The 11818-nt window shown below is 34.1% G+C and overlaps 3 protein-coding genes across 4 annotated transcripts; all 3 read left to right on the forward strand.

Moving 5' to 3' along the window:
• Nucleotides 1-202: 202 nt before the first annotated feature.
• Nucleotides 203-1169, forward strand: LOC117572248 (dynein regulatory complex protein 8). 2 transcript variants are annotated; one of them, XM_034254935.2, is made up of 4 exons: nt 203-370; nt 448-664; nt 716-926; nt 979-1169. In XM_034254935.2, exons 1-4 carry the CDS (start codon nt 358-360, stop codon nt 1054-1056), a joined length of 519 nt encoding a protein of 172 aa, XP_034110826.1. In that variant the 5' UTR covers nt 203-357; the 3' UTR covers nt 1057-1169. The 2 variants fall into 2 exon arrangements, with proteins under 2 accessions (XP_034110826.1, XP_034110825.1); XM_034254934.2 differs by having other exon boundaries at nt 204-370; nt 427-664.
• Nucleotides 1170-1793: 624 nt separating this feature from the next.
• Nucleotides 1794-5384, forward strand: LOC117572245 (endoplasmic reticulum metallopeptidase 1-like). Its single transcript, XM_034254931.2, has 10 exons — nt 1794-1874; nt 1950-2629; nt 2682-2766; nt 2822-2942; nt 2997-3151; nt 3219-3602; nt 3668-4033; nt 4090-4236; nt 4558-5055; nt 5123-5384. The coding sequence occupies exons 1-10, from the start codon at nt 1854-1856 to the stop codon at nt 5282-5284; spliced, it is 2619 nt and encodes an 872-aa protein (XP_034110822.1). The 5' UTR covers nt 1794-1853; the 3' UTR covers nt 5285-5384.
• A 581-nt stretch (nt 5385-5965) lies between these two features.
• LOC117572244 (endoplasmic reticulum metallopeptidase 1-like) lies at nt 5966-9439 on the forward strand. Its single transcript, XM_052005701.1, has 11 exons — nt 5966-6151; nt 6218-6315; nt 6382-7046; nt 7105-7189; nt 7248-7368; nt 7435-7589; nt 7650-8033; nt 8098-8463; nt 8516-8662; nt 8724-9089; nt 9434-9439. The coding sequence occupies exons 2-11, from the start codon at nt 6295-6297 to the stop codon at nt 9437-9439; spliced, it is 2316 nt and encodes a 771-aa protein (XP_051861661.1). The 5' UTR covers nt 5966-6151; nt 6218-6294.
• Nucleotides 9440-11818: the final 2379 nt, after the last annotated feature.

The following is an 11818-nucleotide window of genomic DNA, read 5'->3' on the forward strand; positions in this document are numbered from 1 at the left end:
CACCCCGAATGAATTCGCTAAGCGAAGCAACTATTTAAAAAGAGCCGTTTCCACTGCCTGTTTATTTGCTTTGCGTTAAGGGTTACCAGTAAAAGATTGGCGCGTTAAAATAATTCAAATTAAATGTTAAAAATTCTTGGCAAACAGGGTGATGTGAAACAAAATTCAAATTATTATTTAAGGAAAAAGTTGGATATAGCAAGCATGTCTACAAATTAATCTCAAAAGTAGTCTTATCTTTATAAATATTTCCAAGTAAACATTTTAAATGAAAAATTTTCTGTAATAACAATTTTTAACAATAAAAATACAAAAAAAAAAAAAAATTAAAAATACAGTACAAAATTTGTCTTTAATATGGAAATTGGAAGTAAGTAAAACCGCAACTTTGTAGTTACCAAACTCCAAGCTGACAATTACATACAGTTTCTCTTTCGAATGAACTAGAGGTTCGCATCTCCGAAGCATTCTGTATTTTCGATCATCATGGCGATAAATATATAGATACTCGTAATATAGGGAACGTGCTGAGATTTTTGGGATGCGTTCCAACAAATAAAGAAGTCAACGAGATCATTGCGGCAACAGATTCGGTGGAGAATCCAGGAGAGGCGCATTTGCCTAAGTTCATGGCTCACGTCTCACATTTGCTTATGGAAAGAAAGTAAAGATAAAATACTTGGCTTGTAGATATTAAAATAATAATTTTATTTAGAATGGAGCCTGCTAGTCCTCAAAAACTTTTAGAAGCTTTTGAAGTTTTAGATCCGGAAAATAAACGATTTCTCACGAAAGAATATTTTGGTAAATTAATGAGTGAAGAAGGAGAAGTGTTCGATAAAGAAGAATTGGACGCAATGTGGCCAGTGGCCATAGATCCAATAACGGATAATATTCCCTATATATTCTATATTAATAAGCTGAAGGTCTATATATATATATTTTGGGAAAATAAATCTACAGTTAGTTATTTTTCAGCACAAAACCACTATCTATGATGTTGCAGAAGCAGTGAAGGAAGAACTAGCTGCTAACGAAAAGGAAAAGAAAAAGTAACGCAGTTCAAATTGATGTTAATGTAAAAAAAAAATAAAATTGAAAATTAAGTGTACAAAATTAATTAGTTATGAATTACTTGAATAAATGTTATATTAATTGTTAATTTAAAAGATATTGCTGATATTACCGACAGAACTTTTAAAAATCAATTTACATTTCTAGTATTTTTATACCAAAATAAAATATAATGCCGATGTTTCGTCACCTCTATTGCGTTATGTTAAATAACAGCGATTAATATGGCGTTGGGATATTTATATCGATAATAGTCGCATACGATACGTCGTGGAGAGCGCCAAATAACCTCTGTTTTGAAATCTCAGTGAAAATAAATTAATAGGTTCTTTGATTGTGTGAGTTTCAACAGAAAGCTATAGAAAAAGAAATTTCACTACAATACAATCTATAAATTGAAAAGTACATTCATTCATTGCTATTTCCTATGATGTTTTAGAAAATAAAATAATGCTTTATAACAATTGATAAAACATTTGTACCATATTTATTTTTTTTGTATAAACTTATTGATTATTTCAGTTCACCCTCGAAGTAGTGATTAAGTCCGTAATATACTACAACACAAATGATATCAGGCTCTCCTAATCTACGTAGCAAAATCATGCTGCAAGGTATTGTATCTAAGTCAATTAATGAAATAGCCCCATAATTTTTATTTAATTGACCATTTTACAATCTTCATTTTTTTGATAACTAATTATAAAGGCGGTGTACATTTGCTGTAGAAAGGTAGTTCTAATTTGGAATTTGTGGGAGAAACAACTTCGGCAAATAATATGGACGACAAGGAAAAACTGGTAAGCCCTTCATATCTGCTCAATAGGCCTACAGCCTATAACATTCCTTATATTTTAAATAATTAAACTATAAAGATTCTTGACCAATCGGTTGAAGCCCCTGGAAATGCCAATGCAAAGAAGGTTTCACGTAATGCAAAATTACCCTGGTACTTCGCTACTGGATTTCTGATGTTCTGGGGACTCCTCTTCTTCGCCGTAGTATTGCCCTATTTTTATCGCTTACCAACGCCTTTAACATTGGAAGACGTTGGAAATAATGTGTTTATTGCCGAGCGTGCATATAATAATTTATATACTCTATCTAATATTGGAATCAAACTCAGTGGAACGGACAAAAACGAAGTTGAAGCTGTAAACTTTCTGTTGAGTGAACTGGACAAAATCAAAGAAAACATGAATAACAATCTCTTTGATTTGGAAATTGACCTTTTTCAATCCTCTGGCCTTTTCGTCATCAAAACCTTTCACAGAGTTTATCAAGGCATTCAAAATATTGCCGTTAAGATCTCCCCCAAGAACAGTACAAGCGAGACATACCTTCTCATCAATAGTCACTTCGATTCTGAATCGGGACCTGGTGCCGGAGATGCGGGATTCATGATAGTCACGATGATGGAAGTTCTTCGAGTTATTGCCACATCGAAGCAACCGATTCAGCATCCAATTGTGTTCTTATTCAATGGAGGTGAGGAAGGTGGACTTCAAGCTTCTCACGGATTTATAACAACTCATAGATGGGCGCCGTTATGCAAGTGAGTTTTTTAATAATAAAAGTAGAAGCTATTCTAACCAATCCAACAATAGGGCCGTTATCAACCTTGATGCCGCTGGTAGTGGAGGTCGAGATATTCTATTCCAAAGTGGCCCCAATCATCCATGGCTAGTAGAAGTAAGTAGTAACAGACGCAATTCAGAACTCCCATTAATAATATATTATTTTCTAGTACTACAAAAAATACATCAAACATCCCTTTGCTACAACGATGGCTGAGGAAATCTTTCAAGCAGGTCTTATTCCATCCGACACAGACTTTCGACAGTTCAAAACCTATGGCCAAATACCAGGTTAGTATCATTGAGATTCTTCTCGATTAATAAGTATTAAAATTATTAATGCAGGTTTGGATATGGCTCAATGCATTAACGGATTCGTATATCACACTCGGTACGACACAATCGATGTAATCCCTCGTGGATCTCTGCAGAATACAGGCAACAATATTCTCGGCTTGGTTCGAGGATTAGCCAATGCTACCGAATTAAATGACACCGAGGTAAGTAATTAATTTTAAAATTAAATCATATGTATTATGCAACTGTAATTGCCAACTTACTTTACAGGCTCATAAGACTGGACATGCTGTCTTCTTTGATTTCTTGGGGATTTACTTTTTCCACTATTCTGAGGCAACTGGCGAATACTTAAACTTTGGCGTTGGAGGAGCAGCTCTACTTTTGATTATTCTATCAATGTGGCGAATGGCAGCAGTGTCCAACGTTTCGTTATATCTCGTGATTAATTGGCTGATTCTTGTGACTGTGATTCAAATTATTTCGTTCGCACTCGGAATAGTTCTTCCATTAGTTGTTGCATACACAATGGATTCCTATGGACTAACACTGACTTATTATAGTACGCCGGTGTTGATAATTGGATTGTATGTGTGTCCTTCGTTAATTGGCCTAAGTTTGCCATTAACAATTTACTTCAGTCTGCAATGTAGAGTAAGCATCTCATTTCGAATAGGTTTCTGCAATAAAATTAATGTTTTATTTTCATATTTTTTCAGAATAAAATCTCTGCTCCATATCATCTGCAGTTGGCATTGCATGGACAAGCTATAATTCTGGCGGTGTTATCCATTGTCGTTACTTACTTGGGTTATCGCTCAGCATATATTTTTGTTATTCCATTAGTTTTCTATGTTGTGGCACTGGCACTTAATTTAATGACCATATTGCATGACCTAGGCTACGCCTGGACAGGTTTGCTAAAGGTTAGTCAAGTTGTTCCATTTCTGTATAGCAGCTATCTCTTTTATACGTTCATCGTGGTGATGAGACCGATGGCTGGTCGCTCTGGCAGCGGGACCAATCAGGACTTGTACATTGCATTCTTGTCAGGATTAGGTACAGTTCTCTCCTTTGGTTTCCTGGTAAGTCAATTTGCAAGCACTTAAAGAATTTATTCGCCATGTTTTTGTTTGCTTAGGTTCCACTGATCAACACGTTCCGCCGACCAAGCTCAGTAATATTCTTTTTGGTGGCGAGCACAGGGCTCACAGTGTACTTGGCAAGCAGCACGCAGCTAGGATTTCCCTATCGACCAAAAACCAATACTCAACGTATTTCTTACTTGGTGAGTATGTAAAATCTCAACATTGAAAACAACCTCACTTTTTATTTTTTTTTTTGTTTGTCTGCAATTTAACTATGCAAGGTTCAATTTCGTTTTAACTCCGTTATAGCACTATTTCGTTACAAGTTTTCTTTTTTGTTCCCCTATTTATCGATATTATTACTTTAATTTAAGTTATCGGTATTTTACTTTCATTCGATTTTAGACGATTAGTCGTTTTCCTTATCAATTAACGGTCACACCATTTCGGTAGTTTTGTTTTCAAATTTATATCGACTGACAAACAGGCAATTTATTCTTATAAATCTTGACATTTTGTAGGACGTGCGAAATATATACTATGATTTCGATGGAACTATCAGCAAGGACGAGTCGGGCTACTTGATGTTATTTCAAGATCGCCGTCGAGAGACACCACTTGTGGGCTCTAACGTCAACACGACAGGCATGATTAGTCTGGCGTCGGCTTGTGAGAAGCAGATGATGTGTGGAATGCCTTTGTATGATAATCGTTTTGTGACGCAGCGATTGCAAAGCTTTTGGATCCCACGTTCAGAGCCCATTGTGCCACCAATACCAGCCACATTGCTGTTGTTGAGCAAAACCCTTGTGAATGGTACAACAGTGCGCTATGAATTCAGTTTGACAGGTCCCACTATTATGCGATTGTTTATTAAGGCTGAAGAGGATGTAACGATCAGCAATTGGTCATTCCTGCGCACATATCTCGAGAATCCCCCGCCAGCCCCTATACCACATCAGATCTATTTGAAATACTTCACTGATGACACTCCATTTAAATTCTTTTTTGAATTATATGTGAGTTTCGTATTTACTATGCTACAATTCATTTTTGAAATACTTAATTTAAAATTCAATATTTTAGAAACCAAATAGAGATTATGATGTACCTCTTTTCGAGCTGGGAGTTTCAGCACATTACACTGCCTACGATATTGATGCCAAAAGCAAGGAATTCGCAGATTCGTTCCCTTCCTATGCATTCCTTGATCATTGGCCTGCTTTTTATCAGAGATACTATTTTTAATTTTATTCATGATAAAAAATGCATTTCTATAAATGCAGAAAATGTCGAAAATGTAAAAATATATCTATATTTTTTAATAAATTGTAATAATTACATCAAATATTTTGTGTACAACTAAACTAATAGAATTAGGAAGCTATAAAAAGTTTATTAAAAAAAGTAAAAAAATAAATCTTAAATTTCAATTGTTGTAATTATACTATTAATTATTATATGCTCAATACGATAAGCGCTTAAAGATAATATGAAAATCTGAAATGTAGACAGAAAGCCACCACAAACCTATGAAAATGTATGATACTTATGCGTTCTTTATTAAAATCAACTACTTCATCGTCTCGCAGCGTTTTCCATCTCTTGGCAGTGCATATACTCTGTAGTATGTGCATATATCGAGAGTACACTGTACCAATAACTAAACAGCAACACTGAGTTGTATTGCATAAATAAAGAAACTCAAGTGGACGTGAAATACGATCACCCACTTCTGCTGCACGCTAAGACAACATTCAAGCTAAGTCAGCATTCCCATGCTGACCGCTTACAATATACATATATATATGCCCATAAGACTCTCTCCAGAACATAGTATATAAGATATATACATATATGATGCTGCTCTTCTCGCAGTGGCATTCCACCATTATGTACTTAGGCTAAGCCAACCGGATTATTTGAATAAAAGAACATTGACAATTTGACAACAGATCAGCACTGACGTGCTGCAATTATTTCACTTGACTACGAACCGAAAACATTTTTATTACACATCGTCTCGCAGCGTTTTCCGTCTCTTCGCAGATGCATCTACTCAACTGTGGCTCTCATATTCATAGATTTGTTATATCCATAATTGACACAAATAATGTGAGTACTGTGAAGGGCTTATCTCGAATACACTCAACTATAATTTTTATGTTATCTGTTTATTAGTATAAAAGCGGTCCATTTTACTTCAGAGTGTCAGTTCTCGTTTGAAATACGTTGCTGAAGCAACTTCTGTGGAGAACATGACTGAGGAGAGGCGACTCGTAAGATCCATATAAATACTACTAATAAAACACTATGAACACCGCAATAAAAATACTGTTATATAGATATGGCGTAAACCAGTAGAAGCTCTCAATAAAATTGCCGGCAAACAGCATGTTCCCTGGTACTTTGCTAGTGGATTTATATTGTTTTGGTGCTTGCTGTTCTTTGGGATTGTAATACTATATTTTTACTGCTTACCCACGGCACTGACATTAGAGGACGAGGGGAAAAATGTGTTTATTGCGGAGCGCGCATATCGCAATCTATATAATCTATCTAATATTGGAATTAAAATATCCGGAACTGACAAAAATGAAGTCGAGGCTGTAAACTTTCTTTTAAGTGAATTGGAAAAAATTAAAGATAATCTCCAAAATGAATTATTTGATATGGAAATAGACCGATTACAGGCTTCCGGATCATTTCTAGTTAATTCCGCTCTCAGAGTGTATCAGGGAGTTCAAAATATTGTCGTTAAGATCTCCCCCAAGAACACTACAAGTGAGACATACCTCCTCATCAATAGTCACTTCGACTCTGAATCGGGTCCTGGTGCCGGTGATGCTGGTTTCATGATAGTCACGATGGTGGAAGTTCTGCGAGTTATTGCAACATCGAAGCAACCGATTCAGCACCCAATAGTCTTCTTGTTCAATGGAGCCGAGGAAGGCGGACTTCAAGCTTCGCATGGATTTATAACAACGCACAGATGGGCGCCGTTCTGCAAGTGAGTTTTTGAATAATAATAATAAGAATGGAGACTATTTTAATCAACCCAACAATAGGGCCGTTATCAACCTTGATTCTGCGGGGAGTGGAGGTCGGGATGTTCTATTCCAAAGCGGCCCCAATCATCCATGGCTAGTAGAAGTATGCAGTTACAGACGTGATTAATCTGAGCTTACATTAATAATTTATTATTTGCTAGTACTACAAAAGGTACATCAAACATCCTTTTGCCACAACCATGGCTGAGGAAATCTTTCAGGCAGGAATAATTCCATCCGACACAGACTTTCGACAGTTTAAAACTTATGGCCAAATCCCAGGTATGTATATATTGTAAAGATTCCACTGATTTTTATAACTGTATTAAATACAATAAATGATCGAAGGATTGGACATGGCTCAGTGCATTAACGGATTTGTATATCACACTAAGTTTGATACCATTAATGTAATCCCACGCGAATCATTGCAAAATACAGGTGATAATATTCTGGGACTGGTGCGAGGATTAGCGAATGCAACTGAATTAAATAATACAGAGGTAGGGGAGATAATCTAAATGTTTCATTTTAATTATATACATATGTAATCTTATCCACAGGCACACAAGGATGGACATGCTGTATTCTTTGATTTTCTTGGGGTTTACATTATACATTATTCCGAGGCTACTGGCAAATACATAAACTTTGGAGTCGCTGGAACTATTTTTATTTTGATTATGGTTTCAATGTGGCGAATGGCAAATGTTTCTCACGTCACATATTCTTATATTATTCGTTGGTTCATCTTCTTACTTGGGATTCAGATTTCTTCCTTCGTACTTGCTCTAACCCTTCCGATTTTGATCTCGTACGTTATGGATTCCTTTGGCTTATCACTGAGTTACTATAGCACTCCACTCTTAGTATTCGGATTATATGTGTGTCCCTCACTTATTGGACTTACTGTGCCCTTAACCATCTTCTTTAGTCTTCAGCGCAACGTAAGTTTCTTTTAATATCTCAATATGGTACGACTTTGTCTTTAATAATATGTATCTCTTTTAGGATAAGCTTTCAAATCATTATCATCTTCAGTTGGCATTACACTGTCAAGCCGTGAAACTGGCTCTTTTAACCGTTTGTCTAACACTGCTAGACATCCGATCAACATATATTTTTGTAATTCCCTTAGGATTTTATGCAGTTTCTTTGGTTCTGAATTTAATGACCATTTTACATGATCTTGGATATGCGTGGATAGTTTTGCTAAAAACGAGTCAAATTATTCCATTTTTGTATAGCAGCTACGTCTTTTATATATTAATTGTCGTGCTTATACCGATGGGTGGACGAACCGGCACATCTTCAAATCCAGATATAATTATAGCAGCCTTGGCGGCTCTGGGAACAATTCTCTCCTTAGGTTTCTTGGTAGGTCACCCTTTCTTTAGCAACGATCAATATTTATCAACTTTCCATACAGGTTCCGTTAATCAACACTTTCCGTCGACCAAGTTTAGTGATATTTGCTCTATTAGCAGTTACAGCACTCTCAGTGATCTTGGCCAGCGGCACACAATTGGGATTTCCCTATCGACCGAAGACCAATGGACAACGGATTGCATATTTAGTAAGTGTTTCCTTTATAAATGTTGCCAATCCATTCAATAAAATAAGGGCATCTTTTACAGGAAGTACGAAACAAGTTCTATGACTACGATGGTCAGTTAACTAAGGACGAATCGGGTTACCTCATGATGTTCGAAGATCGCCGTCGAGAGCTACCTCTTCTCGACTCTAAAGTCAATCTGTCTAACATGGTTAGCCTGAAATCGAGATGCGAGAGGCACATGATGTGTGGGATGCCTTTGATTAACAATCGCTGTCTAGTTCATTCCGAATGTTCTTGGATTCCTCGTTCAGAGCCAGTTGAGCCTCCACAACCAACCACATTGGAGTTGCTAAGCAAAAGGATTACTGATGCTACAACAGTGCGCTTTGAGTTCAATTTGACTGGCCCCATTAATATGAGATTGTTTATTAAGCCCGAAGAAGATGTAACGATTAACAACTGGTCATTCTTAAAAACTTATTTGGATAACCCTCCATCAGCAGGAAGACCCTATCAGATTTATTTTAAATACGCATTTGATCGCTCGCCTTTACACTTCTTTATTGAACTTTCGGTGAAAAGAAGAAAACCAATTCCTTCTTCACAGAAATTAAACACTGAATTTGATGTTCCGTTATTCCAAATTGGAGTCTCTGCACAATATATTGACGATGAGGGCGATGACCAAAGCAAAGAATTTGCATCCACATTTCCCTCGTTTTCCAATTTAGAGCACTGGCCTGCTTTTTATCAAAGGTACATCTATTAGATTTTATCAAAACAATACAGATCTAGTTTTATTTATAGCATGTTATTTACAAATAAAAGTAAAATCAAATAGTTTTTTGTACGATATGGGAAAGTTTACACAGTATTTTGCTGAGTAATATTTATAACTTATTCTACAATTGTGATATGCTATTATGCATATTTATATCATATCAAGTATTGCATTGTACTCGGATTGTTTGGCAATAAAAAATACTGCCTGACAATAATCATAAATTCGCTATCAAGCTTTTTTGGATTGAATACTAATTGTAAAATATTATCACAATATGCATAGTATAGTTTCTATGCGCAATGAATGCTATTTTAAGAGATGAAGTGTGTCTTCGATCATTTTTAATTACTTTATTTATTTAATTGTAACTAAAATTTGTAGGATACGAAAGAAACTAAAATTCGGCTAATATTGGGAAAAAGTTTGTGTCGTTTTCGCTATAATTTAGCTATAAATCACGAATAACATCTTCTAAAGACGTCACTAAATGCTCGCTGGAAAGACTGTACTGAGTATTTAAATTAAATAATAAATTTATTTTAATACAATAATATACTAAGTTAAATTTAACTAAAAACAGCAAAGAGCTTTCTAGCCTTATTCAACCTAAATTAAGCCAATCAAAGCTAATATAAAGAATATTAATTATAACAGATAACAGAGTAATTAATTATGCAGATAAAATAAATATAAAAAATTATTTGTGTTCTTTATATAAGTTTTTATTTATAGATCAGACACAGACAGAGGGGCTCGGCTTGGAAAAAAAAAATTATGAAAAGAAACCAAAAAAATGTGAAATATTAAATTATGTTACGTTTTATCAAAACTCGCACTGATTCATGGGAAAAAGGTGTGAAGGTATAGAAATTAATCCATAAGCAATGGAAAACACACCTCCATAAAGCCATAACTAAATCAAACACAAAGCATTGATAATAGAAAAATATTATCGGTAAATAAATGAAGCGTGCTTTCCATAAACGACTAAATCAATAAATTATAAAATACAAAATTTGCGATACACAGATATAAAAAATTTCATGATTATAGCGTAGAAATAAAACATATCGCAAAAAATTAAACGTTTTCGATTTCAAAAGAAACTTCCATCCAATCATCTAACTATGTTAGGCATCGCTGCCAAATGTTGATGATATTTGTTGATGAATTATGTTATTAAAAATACAAGCAAATTTGCCAAATATTTATAAATACCAGCATCAAACAGCAATCACACCATCTTCGATTGTTTGATCTAAAGTGTCGGTGGTTCTGAAAGCATACAAGAAAATACACATACATACATATGTATATACCATACCATTTCATTTATTCCCAAACGAAAGAGAAACTATAAACACACTTTTTTGCGGATGAATGTTTTTCTTAGTGTTTAGCTTTATCAAAACATTTTATTTACGCATTCCAAACCAAATGTATACTAAAGCATGAGAGAACATCTCTGACCCGACAATTCATTTCAATTTAAAATTTATAGGTTACTATTATGGTATAATTTAGTGCAAATTAAATATTTATATTACACATAACTATTCTACAACCAGTCTGGCTGATTTGTCAGTCTACACATCTCGATATTGACGATTATAAAATTTAGATTTCATTAAATTGTTGCAGATAAGTTTTTATTATTTTGTCGAGAAGTTTCCCTCTTTTGTTCTCCTATAAAAGTTATAAATGGTGATACCGTTAGATATCGATATTAGTAACAATCATTTTAATATTATGGTGTACCCGAAAATTATATTATTGTACCGGGCTTATCAAACAAGTCAAACATTTAAACAAATTACTCTCATTTATACCCGGCATAATAATCTAATACATGCATAAACATACAAATATATACCCTTGAGTTGAACAGCAGTATTGGTTTTTTTTTATTTATACAAACTATTATTATGCAATAAATAAAAAAATTAATATTTTTATTATATTCTCTATAAAAAGTTTCTTGTTTCTCGTGTAAAAATTTCGTTCAATGAGTTTTAACAAATTAAATACATTTCAATATTTATTTTATTTGTAATGCCAACTTTGACTTTAATGATTCCAAAAACAAATAAATATTTATTACTCCTGTATAAATTTAAGTCAATAAGTTTTCAAATGCGCTGATTTCAAAGGCTGAGACTACAAAAAAACCTATTGCTTGATTAAATTATGATTTTTTATTTAAAACATTATTATTCATTTATATATACTATTTCTGCTAACTTTAGCTAATGTTTTTATGTTTTTCAACAAGTAAATAAATTTTAAATATTTGGACCTATTAATCTATGTAAGTTATAAGAAGGAAAACTCTTTTGTGTATGCTTAATTATTAAATAATTGAGCATTCATTACCAAGATTACTTGTTTTA

This window comes from Drosophila albomicans, chromosome 3 (genome assembly GCF_009650485.2).
Source record: "Drosophila albomicans strain 15112-1751.03 chromosome 3, ASM965048v2, whole genome shotgun sequence".
In the NCBI taxonomy this organism is placed as follows: Eukaryota; Metazoa; Arthropoda; class Insecta; order Diptera; family Drosophilidae; genus Drosophila; species Drosophila albomicans.